The sequence below is a fragment of the Heptranchias perlo genome, chromosome 23, assembly GCF_035084215.1.
Source record: "Heptranchias perlo isolate sHepPer1 chromosome 23, sHepPer1.hap1, whole genome shotgun sequence".
Classification (NCBI taxonomy): Eukaryota; Metazoa; Chordata; class Chondrichthyes; order Hexanchiformes; family Hexanchidae; genus Heptranchias; species Heptranchias perlo.
The window spans coordinates 32,720,495-32,739,661 of record NC_090347.1 but is presented as its reverse complement, the minus strand read 5'-3'; the positions used below and the strand labels follow the sequence as shown (position 1 = coordinate 32,739,661).

At 42.9% G+C, this 19,167-nt stretch overlaps 1 protein-coding gene across 1 annotated transcript in view; it reads left to right on the top strand.

The window, feature by feature from the left end:
* LOC137341235 (dynein axonemal heavy chain 9-like) overlaps nt 1-19,167 on the top strand; it is a 422,940-nt gene that overhangs the window by 387,765 nt on the left and 16,008 nt on the right. Inside the window, exons 67-68 of the mRNA XM_068004307.1 lie at nt 7,632-7,814; nt 9,807-10,196. Of these exons, the coding sequence (XP_067860408.1) occupies nt 7,632-7,814; nt 9,807-10,196 (573 nt within the window). The remainder of the gene's footprint in view (nt 1-7,631; nt 7,815-9,806; nt 10,197-19,167) is intronic.

The following is a 19,167-nucleotide window of genomic DNA, read 5'->3' as shown; positions in this document are numbered from 1 at the left end:
ACGGCTAGTTCTGGAGCACAAGTCTTCAGTACAACAGCTGGGATGTTGTCGGGGCCCACAGCCTTTGCTGTATCCAGTGCAGTCAGCCGTTTCTTGATATCACGTGGAGTGAATCAAATTGGCTGAAGACTGGCTTCTGTGATGGTGGGGATATCGGCAGGAGGCCAAGATGGATCATCCACTCGGCACTTCTGGCTGAAGATGGTTGCAAACTCTTCAGCCTTGTCTTTTGCACTCACGTGCTGGACTCTGCCATCATTGAGGATGGGGATGTTTACAGAGCCTCCTCCTACCGTTAGTTGTTTAATTGTCCACCACCATTCACAACTGGATGTGGCAGGACTGCAGAGCCCATTCCACCATTCTGCCCATGTCCTCTTGATGTTTATTACTATCCTCCTCACTGATAACTGCACTTCCAGGTTTTGTGTCATTTGCAAATTTTGAAAATGCGCCCTGTACACCCAAGTCCAGGTCATTAATATATATCAGAAAAGTACTGACCCCTGGGGAACACCACTATGCACCTTCCTCCAGTCCAAAAAACAACTGTTCACCACTGCTCTCTGGTTCCTGTCAGTTAGCCAATTTTGTATCCATGCTGCCACTGCCCCTTTTATTCCAAGGGCTTCAATTTTGATGACAAGTCTATTACGCGGTTCTTTATCAAATGTCTGTTGAAAGTCCATATATACAACATCAACCGCACTGCCCTCATCAAATCTCTCTGTTGCCTCATCAAAAAAACTCAATCAGGTTAGTTGCTTTTAACAAATCTGTGCTGGCTTTCCTTCATTAATCCACACTTGTCCAAGTGACTGTTAATTTTGTCCCATAACAACATAAGAAATAGGAGCAGGAGGAGGCTATACGGCCCCTCGAGCCTGCTCCACCATTCAATCAGATGAAAGCTGATCTTCAACTTCAATTCCACTTTTCCTCCCGATCCCCATTTTCCTTTTCCCTGGAGTCCAAAAATCTATCCATCTCAGCCTTGAATATATTCAATCACTCTGCATACACAGCCCTCTGGGGTAGAGAATTCCAGAGATTCACAGCCCTCTGCATGAAGAAATTTCTCTTCATCTCAGTATTGAATGGCCGACCCTGTACCCTGCGATTATGCCCCCTAGTTCTAGACTCTCTAGCCAGGGGAAACAATCTCTCAGCATCTACCCGTTTCTAAAAGCTTCCCCACCACTGAGGTTAAACTGACTGGCCTCTAGTTGCTGGGTGTATCCTTACACCCTTTTTTGAAAAAGGGTGTAACAAGGGTGAAAAAGGGTGTAACATTTGCAATTCTCCAGTCCTCTGGCACCACCCCCGTATCTAAGGAGGATTGGAAGATTATGGCCAGCACCTCTGCAATTTCCACCCTTACTTCCCTCAGCAACCTGATCAAGTGGCTTATATACTTTAAGCATAGCCAGCCTTTCTAGTACCTCCTCTTTATCAATTTTCACCTCATCCAGTATCTCAACTCCTCCCCTTTGGCAGCATCTTCTTCCTTGGTAAAGACAGGTGCAAAGTACTCATTTAGTACCTCAACCATGCCCTCTGCCTCCATGCGTAGATCTCCTTTTTGGTCCCTCATCAGCCCCACCCCTTCTCTTACTACCCGTTTACTATTTATATGCCTGTAGAAGACTTTTGGATTTCTTTCTATGTTAGTTGCCAGCCTATTCTCATACTCCCTCTTTGCCCCTCTTATTTCCTTTTTCACTTCTCCTCTGTACTTTCTATATTCAGCCTGGTTCCCACTTATATTATCAACCTGACAACAGTCATACACCCCCTTTTTCTGCTTCATCTTACTCCCTATCTCTTTCGTCATCCAGGGAGCTCTGGCTTTGGTTGCCCTACCTTTCCCCCTCGTGGGAATGTACCTGGACTGCACCCGAACCGTCTCCTTTTTAAAAGATGAATTCCCAGGAATCTTTATGAGTACCTCTTAGACAAAATGGAATTTGTGAATGCATTCAATTGAAATTGTATCTGCAAATAGATTGTACTTGTAAAATTTCCTAATGGGATCATAGTTTTCTTTTTTTAATATATTCAGCTATGAAAATAATTAGTTCCACTTTACGCATATGTCTTAGATTAGAAATTGGATTGCATTTCCTATATATACAGAATACAATATTCCTGGGGCAGCAGCAAGTAAAGAGTATAATGTGTGACAGCCTCTTCATATTTTTTGACCTTCATAATCATTGTTCTTCAGGGTTCTAATCCCTTGAAGAAATATTGAGCCAGACTAAACTGTTTGCATTCCTTCGGGTGAAATTGCTGCATTTAATGAACTCCGCTCCACGGCTCGCTCTGGTTATCACGTGCAAATCTGACTTATAAACCTCTTATTACAGTCCTCAAATCTCTTTGTGTCCAGATGTGATAATCCATAGGGCAGTGCAAACACTGTGTGTAAATTCTGTTCATGTACAGTGACAAATGTAAATTCCAGGAGCATTGTTGCACAAGCCCTTCATATACCTCTTAAAAAAAAAAGTGTATAGCAAGTTTTGGGAGAGAATGCAATCCTTTTCGGTGCTATGCCATCAGTCAAACACTGTGAGGGAACGGTTTGCTGAATTCACCAATGGTACTGCTTAGGCAGATATATGTCTCCCTCTCACCGCTGCCCGATTCTTCCATTGAACGCTAACGGCCTGAATATTTATGTGTCCAACTAATTATGAAGTGAAACTGACCACGTACACATTTTAAGATTCCCAGCATGCCAACCTTTTATTGAAATTATTCTATTTGAAATCCTTGGAATAGTGCAGACAAGTGCCAAAACAATTCATTTCACTGCTAGTGCTTTCCTCAGGGAAAACTAGAAAATGAATCATTGTAATAAAGTCACGGTGATAGCTGTAAAAACAAAGCAGAGTTTTTTTAGTTTCTTTAATCTTCTCTACTCCCTCTTTTCCCTCTTCTATGACCATTTTTTCTTCAACAAAATGGCCGCTAAATTGGGCCGTGTAGCGCCGGTTGCTTTGGCACTACGCAGCCTCCCAAAGTGCCAAGGTGGCGTCTTGGCTGCGCATGCACGTTTCCAGCATGACGTGCGCCGGAGGCCATCTTGGTATAGGAATTAACACAGGCACAGATAACGAACGCTGGAAGCATGTAAAGTAAGGAAAAAATGGATACAATCAGTGTGCAACACTGCTTTAAAGTGATAGACACCATTTTGGGTCTTAACACTCAAGTCAACGCACAGTCTTAACCCCAACCATCTGAACGTGTCTTAGAGTGCCTGGAGGACCCACAACAGCACTATTTAAAGGGACCATGCAGGATTTACAGGTTAGTGGCTGGATTATTGCTTCTGGCTGCCGAAACATTTGTACCTGTTTTTGGAGGTCTCCTATACTTGAATACTAGGACTAGGGAACATAGCCTAACATTTAGAGCCAGGATGTGCAGGAGTGAAGCTAGGAAATGCTTCTACATGCAAAGGGTGGGAGAAGTTTGAAACACTCTTCTGCAGTTGATGCAAGCTCACTTGTGAATTCGAAATCTGAGATTGATAGATTTCTGTGAACCAAGGGTATTAAGGGATATGGGGCTAAAGCGGGTATATGGAGTTAGGTCACAGATCAACCATGATCTCATTGAATGGCGGAACAGGCTCAAGGGGCTAAATGCCACTGCCACTTGCTGCCTCCTGATATGCGCCACCTTCTCCTGCAAGAAAGCGGGACGTGTGTCAGTGGGTGTTTGGGTGATGTGGCTGTCATGGTTGAATAGCTGCCAGTGTATGTGGCCCGTGAGTTGTGGGTGGGTGGCTTGCAACAGTGGTAATGTGTAAGGGTGAGAGGAAGCATCTGATTGGAAGAGTCGAGTACTGATGGAAAGAGTTTGTTTGTATGTGGGTGATGAGGGTGTAGTGCGTGGAGCAGTGGATGCCGCTAGTGCTGCAGTTGGTAGGAGACACCACTTGACAGTTGACCTCACTCACCTTGACCACTCATGTCAAAGCTTTAAACTTCTTTCTGCACTGCATCCATGTTCGTGGTGCTGTGCGCTTGACATTGACTTCATCCCCCGCTGCCTCTCACTGCCTTTTGGGTATATGTCTGGAGGACCTCTTGCCCCCGCCCCCCCTCCACCCCCCTGACCTCCCTCCCCCCCCCCCCTCCACCACGGATATAGGATGTCCCTCCTTCTGTCCACCTCTTGCACCAAAGCCTCTAGTGTATCAGCAGAGAACCTTGGTGCACACACTCTCGCAGGCCTGGTACCAAGTCAGATCGGCAGATTGATGAGGTCTGGCATGCAGATTGGAGAATGTGGGATTTAGTGGTACACAACCTTTATTCAATGTTTTAACATAACTCATCAGTGTGTACACATAGGGACAGGACCTGCATCTGTGTTTTACGTGTGTGATGTCTGATCTCAGTTCAGATGCCATGCAGACAGCAGACTGTTATTTTCAGTAAATAACAGCTACCTTTAAGAGATTTCTAACAGGCAGTCTGCCTTTATGAGAGTGGAGCTTCCCCCTGCTGGTGGAAAGTGCGAATTGCATGGAATCCTCACTCCGCTGATTTCCAACGCAGATTGCAGGTTCGTCCTCAGGCTTGACGAAAGTCTCGTCCTGCCTGCGCAGGGGCCATTGGGCATAGGGTAACAGCGGATCATGCTACCCCCGCCCAAAAACAGGCACTATCCAATTTTTTCCCCCTATATCTTCAGATACTATAGTCAAACACATAAGAAATCTTCTGTAAAACACCATTCTTTGCCTTAAGATGGGTAGGTGAGAAAATGGCAAATGACACTAATAGAACCATAGGCAACAAAGGCCCCAAATTTACTCAAGGGCACTGCTGAACTCCTACCATAACTCTGGCAGAATCTCTGTCTGACCCTCACAAGACCAGTGATACCAAAAGGGGTGGAGCTACAAATTTCCACTTCCCTGTCTTGGAAGGGGCCCTGCATGTGCCAGGAGTCTTGTACACCAAGATAGAAGAGATGTACCAGCCTTCCAATGAGGGCATATGGTCCCCACTGGAGGAAAAGGGGGAGAGATGAGTGGAGTGGCTGGACTTTCAAAGAACAGGTTATATATTTAACAAAAAAATTGGATCAGCCTTCTTATATAAAGGGCAGGGTGGGAGCTGAATGGTGTCTCGGGAGGAGTGGGGGGAAATTAGCCAGTCCTCCAATCGTAGGCAGTCATTGGACTTTCCAGCTTCATTGGGCAGGCAGGCACACAAGATGTACCTGTAGTGGCACAAATGCTTACCAACCCCATGCAAATGAGGAGTCCTTTCACTGATCCTGCAAACTCCAACAGGGTCAGTGCAGGAGGGCGCCAGCAGGCGTGATCCCAACGTGAAGACCAGGGTTGCAGTCTGCAGATTTTCAGAGTCCTTCACATGAGCTTTTTATGTAGGTGCATACCTTGGAGCTGTGTCTCCCTGCAATTTTCTAAAAATACAATCAGAACTGACAGAACATGAAGAGTGTAGGGCTGCTGCCTATATGTAACTGGTCCAAGCAGCTTAACACACCTCAGAACACGCACATTTCTTTGAAAAAGCCCCAGATCCCCTCTCAGCAGGGAGGAAAACAAAGTTTTCAGCCAATTATATTTTCCACCTACATATTGTGTGACCTGCTGTACCCCCTTTATCTACTTGGTTACCAGATAAATAATGTTAGCATGATTTTGAAAAATAAGTACTATTTTGATGGTTTAGCCATAAGGGTTAATGACTGTGTTCACATTCTTTGACACCAGTCTGGTAGAAATTTACAAAATAAAACATCCATTGACTAATAAAGGGTCGATACCTTCATTGGTAGGGTTTAAAGAATTCTGGGGGTACAATGTGTATGTATTTGCTCAGACAACATGAACATTCCAGAAAGCAGTTAGCAGAAACCAGTTTGAATTTGATAATCTCTTCTTAAAAAGAGATAGAATGTGAAATTTTATTAATGATTTGGAACAGGTCAGACCCCTGATTCTGTCACACCCACGTGAATTCAGAGAGCACAATACAATGATTGGGGGCTAATTATTAAACCTGGCCACACTAACCCAAACACAGTGGTGAGAAAGATGCAAATTTAGGTCTGTAAGGAATTTAATCTGTTTATGGAAACTATTATCTGGTGAGAACACAAGACAAATATGTCAAGGAACAGCTTGAATACAGTATAATACAGAAGCAAGTAATTTTTTCCCTTTGGGACCAAGAAAACTAGCCTGACTGCTCTGCCATACTTGATCGTGTTCAAGGGACACTCCATTAACTGAACCAGTCACTATGTCATGAGTCAGTAAGGACAATCCATGTACTTGAGACCTGCGGATACAAAATGTAGGATAGTTAAGACATGAAACTAAGTTACCAGAGGATGCTAAACTATGTTAATTTGTATAGTATAAGGATGTATGACATTCAGTGAAGTAAGTTGTACAGTAGTAAACCAACATCACTAAAACAGAGTATTTGGTCATTATCGCATTGCTGATTGTGGGATCTTGCTGTGCGCAAATTGGCGCCACATTTCCTACATTACAACAGTGACTACACTTTCAAAGTACTTAATTGGCTGCAAAGCACTTTGGTGCATCCTGAAGCCCTGAAAGGTGCTATATAAATGCAAGTCTTTCAAGTCTTTCTTTTTAGTAAGTGGAAAGCTCAACCTGAATCTGTAACATGAAGCAATACAATCCAGACCTGCCTGCTAATAAAGTTCAAGAATATTAAGAGCTGTCAAGGGAGGTTAGTGTGCAACGATCAGGTCACAAGTGTGGACTGGATTCCAACTTGGATCCCTGTGCTTCCTTCCTGCCCAATGGCTCCCTAATGGGCTGGGCAAGTTCCCAGATCCACTATGTGTGGAAAGCAGGTATTAACCTTTGACCCATCTCTGTGGTGCAGCATGAAACTATGGTGTCAAGCTGTCTTGACCTGGATCAAAGAAATGTGCATGTCCGAGTCGCAGCCCCATGCTCTTCACTTCAGTCAGATCTATTGTATTTATCGCAGAACAAAGTTATTGTAAAGGAATTGGTTTAGTTTTAATCTCCAGTATAAGAGAATCAGTCACGTATTACTTCCCTTGTTGTAGTCGAGTCCCTGCAAAAGTCTTTTGAAGGAAAAAAGGTCGAAAGACTTAGAAATTAAGGACAATTTTATGGAATTTAAAATCTCAGTTCTATTTAGTGAAACTGTAAATATACCCCCCCCCCCCCACAGCATGCATTTATATTAAACAAATGCTTAACAATCCCAGTAATTCAGCTAGATAGATTCATGGTCCCTCAGAGCTAAGAGATTTTTCTTTTTTCTGATGCACTCCATCCGTTTCCAACTTATCTGTGATCGTTTTTTAATCTGCCCTTCAAAACTTCCAACTAACTCTCACAGTTAAAAGCACTGACTCATAAATTGTATCTGCTGTTGAATTGGTCATTAATACTGTTGTCATACGTCACCACCAAATGCAGTGTGGAAAGTGTATCACTTTTGAAGCAGTAAATCTGAGTCGTGACAGAAGAGCCAAAGTTCTGTCCCATTATTCAGAAAACTGGCAGGGCTCAGTAATGTGGAGATTCTCACAGCTCTCCTTCCTGTCCTTCAACATTCCAGGTAAAGGCTATTTTGGATGAGATAATGGAGAAGTTGCCAGAGGAGTTTAACATCTTGGACCTGATGGGCAAGATGGAGGAGCGGACACCCTACATCGTGGTGGCTTTTCAGGAGTGCGAGCGAATGAACATTCTTACATCGGAGATCAAGCGTTCACTTAAGGAGCTGGACTTAGGATTGAAGGTACATTGTAAAACATCCCAAAGGATAAATCATATTATTTGGTATTTAGGATTGGGAAAATAAAGGAAAACAGATTTATGAAAATCATCAATTTCTTTAGGATCTTAATAAGCCTGGGATTACTGAGGGAAAACTCTGAACAATGTTCCATTAAGATAATTGTTAATGCTTGAATGATTAATTACTAAGCAGCATTTTTCTTGCCACAGAAGAATTTTAAAAGTGCTTATAAAGAAAGGACTTACATTTATATAGTACCTTTCATGACTTCAGGATATACCAAATAACTTTGCAGTGAATTAATTACTTTCCAAGTATAGTAACCATTGTTATATAGGCAAACATGGCAGCCAATTAGTGCACAGCAAGGTCCCACAAACAGCAATGAGATAAAAGACAAGTTAATCTGATTTGAGGCATAAATGTTGGCCAGAACACCAGGAGAACATCCCCCGGTCTTCTTCAAATAATGCCATGGATCTTCTATGTCCACCTGAGCAGGCAGACAGAGCCTTGGTTTAACATCTCATTTTGAAGACGGTACCTCCGACAATGAAGCACTCCCTCAGTACTGCACTAAATTGCTGAATTCCTGGAGTGGGGATTCACCTCACAGCTTCTGAGGCGAGAGTACTAAGCTGAAACTCATGTTTAATACCCTCTTTGATTTGTGCTAAAAGCCACTGTGAAGAAACTTGTGCTGCTTAAAAAATTTAAATCTATTTGCAATGCATTTGGCTACCGTTTGGACGCCAGCCAAGCAGAACCACGTTTGCAGTGTTTGGCTGCTGCCTGGCTGGAACATAAGCTGTCCTGTTTAGGAGGCAGCTCTGTGTGTGCCCAGACACATGTGGGGACAGTTCGGAATTTAAATATTCAGAGAATGTAGAAGGCTGAATTGCTGCTGTCTAAAAATTTTACTTAAGGTCAGGTAAGTTTACAAAGTGTCCAAGGTGGGGCTGAACAGACCCCGTAAGCACATTGCAAACCAGATTTGACACAACACTGAATTTATATTCCATGTAGTCTCAAACCGAAGCTGTGTGAGACTGTATCCTCCAGGTGGTCTCACGACACTTCCTTCCAAAGTCCGGTTCAGATGTGCACTGCCTGTTTAGTGCCAGTGCAAAGATGCTTACACTACATTTACAACAGAAATTCACCTTAGAATAATTTCTCACTAGATATTTTTGTTTTGAGAATTCCTACCCAAGGTTATTGGAATTGTTTAGGGATGAACTGGTTTATCTGGAACACCAGTTACTTCATGTTTAGCTCTGCTGTGTGCACAATACTGGTTACCTATGAATTCTACACTGACAATGGACTCAGTTGTAGAAACATTGGCCTTGATATCAACCACCCCCCATCACAATGGACAGGAGAGGGTCGGGGTGGGGTTAAAAAATAAAAATCGGGGAACGCCTCCCCAACCTGCCGCGTACGCGCCTGCCACCATTTTTACGGCAGCGGGTTGCGAGGCGTGCGTTTGTCCCGTCTTGGAGAGGTGGAACACTTTATTATCATACCTAAATCAGGCTCCTGCAGTGGAGTTGGGAGCCTGATTTAAATGTAACAATTGTCAGATGGGTTTCCCCGGGCTTGGGAAACCCGGCAACGAAATGGAGGGAGAGCAGTCGGCTCAAGCAGGTGAGTGCTTTTCGTGGGCCAGGAGGAGCAGCAGTGCTCCCCATGGCTCCTCAAGGAAGCCTTCGACCTCCCTACTGCCAATCGCGGCCTCTCCTCGCTGTCAAAATCGGCGATCCCCACCCCCCCCCCCCCCACACTACCAAGCCCCGATCTCGAGCCTCCTGCCGGGCACTGACCCCTCCCCCACTCCCCTCACCACCAAGCCCCGATCTCTCCTCCCGATTGCCGGGCTCCAACCCCTGCTGGTTTTCTGGCCAAATTTGAGGCCAAGGACAATACAAATAGACATGAACCTGATGCTCTGAGTCAATCATTTCCACTAATTTTTTCCTTACTACTTAGGGAGAACTGACCATGACTAGTGACATGGAGAATCTGCAAAATGCCATCTTCTTCAATCAAGTACCAGATTCTTGGAATACACGGGCCTACCCTTCAATGGCTGGACTAAGCAACTGGTTTGTTGACCTCCTTAGCCGCATTAAGGAACTGGAAACCTGGACATCTGACTTCGCCCTCCCTGCTGCAGTGTGGCTTGCTGGCTTTTTCAACCCACAGTCTTTCCTCACGGCCATCATGCAGTCTATGGCCAGGAGGAATGAGTGGCCGTTAGACAAGATGTGTCTTCAGTGCGATGTTACAAAGAAAAACCGCGAGGATTTTAGCAGTCCGCCTCGTGAAGGTGCCTATGTACATGGTCTGTTCATGGAGGGTGCACGCTGGGATTCTCAGGTACTCAACAGATTTTCTCTCGTTGGCTCTAAATAATTTTTAAATCTCTTCAATTTTTGGGAGCAGATTAGTAGGTTAGGAACTAAATCCATACTATTTGGAAGTTCAAGACGTGTGTTCTGATTGAGATAGATAGATTTTTGGACTCTGGGGAATCAAGGGATATGGGGGTCAGGCGAGAAAGTGAAGTTGAGGTGGAAGATCAGCCACGATCTTATTGAATGGCGGAGCAGGCTCGAGGGGCCATATGGCCTACTCCTGCTCCTATTTCTTATGTTCTTATGTTTAGGTGTTCTAGCCTGCTAATATTGGCCTGGAATTCCCTGCAGATTTGCACCATGGCACATGAACATCTCAGAGCCAAATGTCCCAGCAAATTATGGCGTAAGTAATTTCAACCATTGTTTATGCCACTCCATAATTCCCTGAGACTTTTGCGCCGCTCCGCCGTTTCCCTCACCAAAACAGTTGAACAGCTAATTATCATAGGACTGCCCCCATTTAAAATCAATGGCAAGATCAAGTCTGCTGAATTAAAGCGACTGAGATCGCCACTGTCACTTTGATCGTTGCAGAATGGTGCTGGTGGACTGAGTATACAGGAATCATAAGAGGGACCCGTTTAAAAAAGGCAACATCGCTTCTGGGCATTATAATACAGTTGTTATCTCAATTCAAAATTTTCTTCATCCGATTGATTAAAGCAGAGCCCACATTTTTGAAGGTTTACTGTAAAGCAAAAATGAACGTTATTTATACTTATTTCTCACACTGCTGCATACTGCAATCGAAAAAAGTAGGATAATCCAAGAAACACTGTGAAATTGTCTCTTGGGGTGACTCTTTTCTGCATTGTTTCTGAAAAGGCTTTCTGATGTCAATCACGGGTAAAGTACAGCACTCTTCATAAAATCCACAGCTCCCACTCATAGCCTCATGACACAGTGTGAGAGTTACAGAACTGTTTCTTCTTGTGACACTTATTCAATATTTATTCCAGTTGATATCTTTTAGCAATTTACTGCCGGTTATCAATAAATAATCACATAAATTAGGTTGAAATTCCCACAGAAGTCAACAGGCAAAGTTAATTCTTAACTATCCATTGGCCGTGCTGCTCCTAACCCGCCACTATGCTCACTGCGGCGTATTCTAATTAATTTTCCAACAAATTGTGGAGTAAATTCACCACTGGAGGATTCAGGAGCACAACGATTTAACTTATGGTGATCATCGCCGATATTGCCACCACAGAGAATTCCGGGCCAATATATATTTGAAACACTTTAATTTATTAACTGGCCTGTTTGATGGACCATCCATTCAAGTGATTAAAAGCTCATGTTCCATCCAGCTGCTCTACCTATTGTAGGGTTCGTGGCTTACTTGGACAGGTTCCTTTTTGAAAAATAAACAGAAAGGACAAAATAGGTGACAGGATCTCAAGTTTCAATCTATATACTGCAGTACCATAAGAAGCTGATGCATCAGTTAGACAATATGACGCACTGGTCTGTCAATCTGTCAGTACAGCAATCTTTGGAACAATGAGACATCAATAATTCAAGCTCAGCATCTAAATCATAAACAGCAATGGAGTGTAGAACATAAAAAAGTCTCGGGAATATGGTAGATGTACCCCTAAATGATACACAACGCAGGAATCCAAACAAGGGGTTCTTGTAACATCATAAACTATGAAACCAATGCCAAATAGTCTATGGATGTCAGTTGAGCTCTAGAGTTGCTGTTGTGCCTTGCATTCACTTGGAGGTAGCCATTATTGCCTATATGTTAATCCAAAATGTGTTCAAGGGTAATTTAAGGCTCACTGACAATATGGCCAGGATTCTCCTCTTCAGGGTGGAGTTCTGGCAAAGCAAGATTTTTGCCTGACTCTCTGAATCTGCCCCAACCCTGACCCATTTTCCTGGCTCGGGGGTCATCAGTTGTGCACAGCAGGCTCCTGGAGGGAGTCCCACCGCCACGAGGGAGCCCATTCGTACAAAGAGCAGAATGCCAACAGTACTGCTGTAGCACCAGAAGAGCCAGTGAGGGACCTAAAGTGGTAGAAGCTCCCCAAAGATCAGAGGAGATGTCCCACTGAAGGCCTCGGCCAAGACTATGGACCTCACCAGATAAATGTTGGAGGTCAAACTGGAGGGAAGAGTGGCTGCTACAAGGCCCTTTCTCTCCACAGGGACAAATCAGGGCCATTACCACTACTTCCAGGGGCCATATTGTGTGGAGGTAACAGGAAGACAGGAAGAAAATCACTGAGCACCCAGGCCCAGCACTTCCTGATCACCATTTACATGTGACAGAGGCTAGCAGCGTTCTTGGGCAGGAAGAGGGAAATACGGGTTAGGCAGTGTCAGTGGCCTATAACTATAGTGTTAGTGTAAAAGGATTCCAATTGGCACTGACACTGCGGTATAGTGTAAATGTAGTCTGAATCCAGAGTCAAGGCCTGATATGTTACCCAAGCTAAGAGGTAGTCTCATTCTGCTTCACTTTGGAATCAGGACAGACCTTAACACACAGTTTTGACGACACAAGTTTAGTATCGGTGTGAAGCTGAAATTGTTCTGCACTGACATTAAACTTTCCATGAGAATTCATTGTAAATGAGAAGAGTTTGAAGGATTTAGTAACAGGTTGGGGAGGGGCTTTGATCTATGAAAAAGGGATGGTATTATTGGGCCTTAAGATTCTTAAGCTGAAAGTGCAACAGTTGCTTTTCTAGGACTGTATCCCTCGGTGGAGTCGATTCTTCAGTTTTTAATGTAAGCATGGCCGTTTATCTCATGGTTAAACACTGTACACTAAATGTGGAAGATTACATATTTAGAAAAGAAACAAATGGATGTTACTTGACCTTCCATTCTCATTATCTCTGCACAGCATTCAGCATCCAAAAGATTTTATTTATTCATTCTGCGGTATACAGATTAGCAAAATTCCTCTGAGGGACGCAGTATGGAATGTGATATTTGGGAGCACTTAGCAAACAGTGCACAGCAACAGCAGCATTTCATATCGGGTAGCAGGTTAAATATTCATGTACATTGATGGAACCTTGCATTGCTGCTTTTTTTAAAAATCAAAGCTTAATAAGACAAAACAACTTATTATGCAAAGAAATACCTGGTTCTTGCTCAGGGAATTAATATTCTCAATTCCCAAGCAATACAAAATTTACCTCTACAAATAGACTGTTAGCCAGCAAATGCTGAGTATAAACATTGGACTGGTCGATGGTAGGGTAATTCGGCATATAGCTGACAGCAGACAAGGCAGCTTTGGCGTTGTGTCGTTAACACTGAGCAATGTCCTTCATGTCACCTTTCATCCATTCTTTTCCCAAGTCCAATTTATACCATCTTTCATTTTTTAAAATTGAAACATTGTCCTGATTGCTGTCTTTTGACAAATTACTGTGGCGCTTAAAACCAAATGTTTGGACACTGTTACCAGTAGATTATATCAGATCGTTTTATTGTATTATTTCATGTCATAATTGGTGAACGTAATTCTTAGCTTTTTGACATTGCCTGTGAAATCAAAATCTTTCCTTGTTTTGTTTGAATTTAGTGGCAGTTATTATCATTGCAGCAATACTCATTCATTGATGAGTCTTCTACACATTAGGGTGAAGCTTATCAGTGCTGCGGATTGAAATATTTTTCAATTATTAGGGCCCAGTATCAGCATCCCAGGACAGGTAGAGCACAGTCAGATGCAGAGTAAAAGTCCCTTGTACTCTTCGCCAACAATGTACCTTAACCCCAAACTCAGAAAAGCACTCTCTACTGTTCCAGTGTAAACTATTCCATTTCTCACAAAGGCCATCTGAGTGAAGATGCAAATTAATACTGAGTTGACAGTGTTGTCTAATTTTAATTTGTTCCAATTAAATAAATCCCAGGGTTTAAATGTGACCTTCTGTTAAGTGCCATCCAGGACCTGCAGCAGATGCATTCCTGTGTAGCAGAGTGACAGGAGGCCGTATTAAAACACCAGCGCTTAGTTTAATGGAAGGAGAAACTATAACATTATTGATTTTTTTTTTCCTCTTACCCACTCAGGGTTTCTAGTATCCTCCTTTCCTATCTTCCACCTTGTATCTCTCTCCCTTACTTCATGCCACTTCAAATGCTATCCAAATGCCTTTTGGCCAATGCTTCTCAAACCTCTTCCATGTTTATGTCTCTGCTAGTAACCCCTCTGACTCACTGCCTTTGTGCCCAAGTCACATCGCCTCATATTTACCATCCAGATCATTTGTTCTCATAAGATATTGTTGCCATGTCCAAGACAAGTTGGGTGGAGGGGGAAACCAAATTTGTACTCAGCTATCTTAATACACAGATCAATGTTTGTGCTTAGTGGCCGAATGACTTCAAAATTCAATTGTCTCATTTATAGATTTTTTTTTTTAACCTACCCTTTGTGGTTCATTGTTTGTTACTGTTCCAGCAGAGGCTGGATCTGCTAAACCTATTGATCAGTGGCTAGAAACCTTGCAAGAAACTGAGCAACAAAACAGTCTCCTGTGTTTGAGTTCTCTGTCATTCTTTGTGATATTCAAACCCCTTGACTGAATGTGGGCAGTGATCCTCACTGAGATTGTTATTGTGTCTGTTCTAGTGTCAGGTTGTTATCCCAGATTTCCTTGCTGGCCTGAGATGGAGTGACTGTGATCTCTCTGGAAGTACATACGATTCCTCCAATGCTTGGAGTCACCTACCACTCCACATTCATGCCACTTCCTGATCTCCAATTCTAAATTCATGAATGCTGCCTATGTGTCTGAAAGTTAATACTTGCAAAAAAGTTGTTTGATAGCCATTGATGGGAATAGGCAGGATTTATCCTCCCACCCCCAAACACATCAAACACAGAGATAGAGTTAATGACAAAATGGTCCCTCAGCTTCTCAGGGAGCAGCTCCTCAGACGTTCAGACTCTTCTTGTGTTTTGTACCTCCAATTGCCTTTAGTCTAGTGCACGAGTTGATATTAAACTGGCCATTTCCCAATGACAGGAATGTTGAAACTATGGTCTGTGGATCACCTGCAGCCCACAGGTGCTGAGCTATCTAGCCCCCAAAGCCCCAGAGACTCACATTCTTGTAGTCTGCTTGTGACACAGAGCTGAAAATTTAAACTGTAATGCCAAATTCTAAACCATTTAAACTTAGTTAGGGAGAAAAAGTACTTTTTATGTGTATTCCTTAGATTTATTTTTTTGTAATTCATTATATGGAGCCTGTGGGGATCCTTGGTTCAAGTCAGTTTTCGAGAGCAATATGTCGAGGAACCAACTAGGGAACACGCTATTTTGTTGTGTAAGTATTGTGTAATGAGACAAGGTTAATTAGTAACCTTATAGTTAAGGATCCTCTGGGCAGAGTGATCATAATATGATAGAGTTTCATATCGAGTTTGAGAGTGATGTAGTTAAATTTGAAACTAGGGCCTTAAATTTAAACAAAGCCAATTACATAGGTATGAGGGGCGAGTTGGCCAAGGTAGATTAGGAAATTAGATTAAAAGATATGATGGTAGATAAGCAATGGCGAACATTTAAAGAAATATTTCATTATTCCCAACGAGTATACTTTCCCTTGAGGAATAAAAACTCCACAGGAAAAGTGATCCAACCGTGGCTAACTAGAGAAGTTAAAGATAGTATTAGATTAAAAGAAGATGTTGTCAAAAAGAGCAGTAAGCCTGAGGATTGAGAGGGTTTTAGAAATCAGCAAAAGATGACGAAAAAATTGATAAAATTGAATGAGAGTAAACGAGCAAGAAATAGAAAAACAGATTGTAAGAGCTTTTACAAGTATGTAAAAAGGAAGCAATTAGAGAAAGTAAACAGTAATGGGGAGGTTTTAGAAACGATAATCCGGGACAAAATTAATAGTCATTTGGACAAGTGTGGATTAATTAAGGAAAGCCAGCACGGATTTGTTAAAGGCAAGGCGTGTTTAACTAACTTGATTGAGTTTTTTCATGAGGTAACAGAGAGGGTTGATGAGGACAATGCAATTGATGTTGTGTATATGAACTTTCAAAAGGAATTTGATTAAGTGCCATAAAATAGGCTTGTCAGCAAAATTGAAGCCCATGGAATAAAGGGGGCAGTGGCAGCATGGACACGAAATTGGCTAAATGACAGGAACCAGAGAAAATGGTGAATGGTTGTTTTTCGGACTAGAGGAAGGTATACAGTGGTGTTCCCCAGGGGTCGGTACTAGGGCCACTATTATTTTTGACAGATATTAATGACTTGGACTTGGGTGTACAGGGTACAATTTCAAAATTTGCAGATGACACAAAACTTGGAAGTGCATTAAACAGTGAGGAGGATAGTAATAAACTTCAAGAGGGCACAGACAGAATGGTGGAAAGGGCGAGCACATGGCAGATGAAATTTAACGCAGAGAAATGCGAAGTGATACATTTTGGCAGGAAGAATGAGGAGAGGCAATAAAAACTCAATGGTACAATTCTAAAGGGTGTGCAGGAACAGAGAGACCTGGGAATATATATGCACAAATCTTTGAAAGTGGCAGGAGAAAGGTCGAGAAAGCAGTTTAAAAAAAGCATACGGGATCCTGGGCTTTATAAGTAGAGGCATAGAGTACAAAAACAAGGAAATTACGTTGAACCTTTATAAAACATTGATTCGGCCACAACGGGAGTATTGTGTCCAATTCTGGGCACCACACTTTTGAAAGGATGTGAAGGCCTTAGAGATGGTGCGGAAAAGATTTACTAGAATGGTTCCAGGGATGAGGGACTTCAGTTACGTGGATAGACTGGAGAAGCTGGGGTTGTTCTCCTTAGAACAGAGAGGGTTGAGAGGAGATTTGATAGAAGTGTTCAAAAGTGCTTAAAAAGGTTTAGATAAAGTAAATAAAGAGAAACTGATCCCCTTGGCGGAAGGGTCAACATCCAGAGGACACAGATTTAAGGTGATTGGCAAAAGAACCAAAGGCAACATGAGGAAAAGCTTTTTTATGCAGTGAGTAGTTATGATCTGGAATACGCTGCCTGAAAGGGTGGTGGAAGCAAATTCAATCATGGCTTTCAAAAAGGAATTGGATAAATACTTGAAGGGAAAAGATTTACACGTTGCGGGGAAAGAGCGGGGGAATGGGACTAATTGGATTGCTCTTACAAAGCCGGCACGGGCTTGATGGGCTGAATGGCCTCCTTCTGTGCTGTAACCATTCTATGATTCTAAATGTGTGTCCCTTAGAGGCAGAGACAGGAGAACTTATAATGGGAAATAAGGAAATGGCAGAGATGTTAAATAAATATTTTGTACCTGTCTTTACAGTAGAAGACACAAAAATAAAAGGGAACCAAGGATCTAATGAGAGTGAGAAACTTAAAGTAATTAAGATTGGTAAAGAAAAAGTACTGCAGAAATTCATGGGACTAAAACCCGACAAATCCCCTGGTTTTAAAAGTGTTGAATGCAGAAATAGTGGATGCATTTGTTTTGATCTTCCAGAATTCCCTTGATTCTAGAGTGGTTCCCGTGGATTGGAAGGTAGCAAATGTAACCCCGCTATTCAAGAAAGGAGGGAGAGAGAAAACAGGGAACTATACAGGCCAGTTAGCCTGACATCAGTAGTAGGGAAAATGCTAGAATCCATTATTAAGGACGTAGTAACAGGGCACTTAGAAAATCATAACATGATTAGGCAGAGTTAACACGGTTTTATGAAATGGAAATCGTGTTTGACAAAACCATTAGAGTTTTTTGAGGCTGTAAATAGCAGGGTAGATAAGGGGGAACCAGTGGATGTCGTACATTTAGATTTTCAAAAGGCATTCGATAAGGTGCCACACAAGAGGCTGTTACACAAGACTAGGGCTCATGGGATTGGGGGTAATATATTAGCATGGATTGGGGAGTGGTTAACGGACAGAAAACAGAGAGTAGGAATAAACGGGTCATTTTCAGGTTGGCAGGTTCTAACTAGATGGGTGCTGCAGTGATTGGGCCTAAGCTATTTACAACATATATCAATGACTTAGATGAGGGGATTGAGTGCAATGTATCCAAGTTTGTTGACGATACAAAGCTGGGTGGGAAAGTAAGCTATGAGCAGGATGCAAAGAGGCTGCAAAGGGATATAGACGGGTTAAGTGGGCAAGAAGGTGGCAGATGGAGTATAATGTCAGGAAATGTGAAATTATGCACTTTGGTAGGAAGAATAAAAAAGCAGAATGTTTTTTAAAAGGTGTGAGATTAAGAAATGTTGGTATTCAGAGGGATTTGGGTGTCCTAGTACATGAATCACAGAAAGTTAACCTGCAGGTACAGCAAGCAATGAGGAAGGCAAATGGTATGTTAGCCTTTATTGTAAGCGGGTTGGAATATAAGAGTAAGGAGGTCTTGTTGCAATTATAGAGGGCTCTGGTGAGCCCACACCTGGAGTACTGTGTACAGTTTTGGTCTCCTTGCCTAAGGAGGGATATACTTGCCTTCGAGGGGGTGCAATGAAGGTTCATTAGATTGATTCCTGGGATGAGAGATTTGTCCTATGAGGGGAGATTGTGTAGAATGGGCCTATATTCTCTGGCGTTTAGGTGAATGAGGGATGATCTCATTGAAACGTATAAAATTCTTAGAGGGCTGGAAATGTTAGATGCTGAGACGCTGGGCCCGATATTACCATGGCGGCGGGTTCGCAGGTTAATGATGCCTCACTCCAGCTCTTATTGGATGGGGTGAGGAGGAGGGGGAGGACAGAGATCTTCCCCCCGGGGGGCGGGAGGAAACGGCCTGCCTCTGCCACCAAGAAGGCCTGGCTCGAGGTGGCAGAGGAGGTCACCTGCACCACCAACATATCGCCCACCTGAATACAGTGCAGGAGGCGCTGCAATGACCTAAGTAGATCAGCCAAAGTGAGTACACTTACTCATTCCCCTACACTCCGTCTGCCACA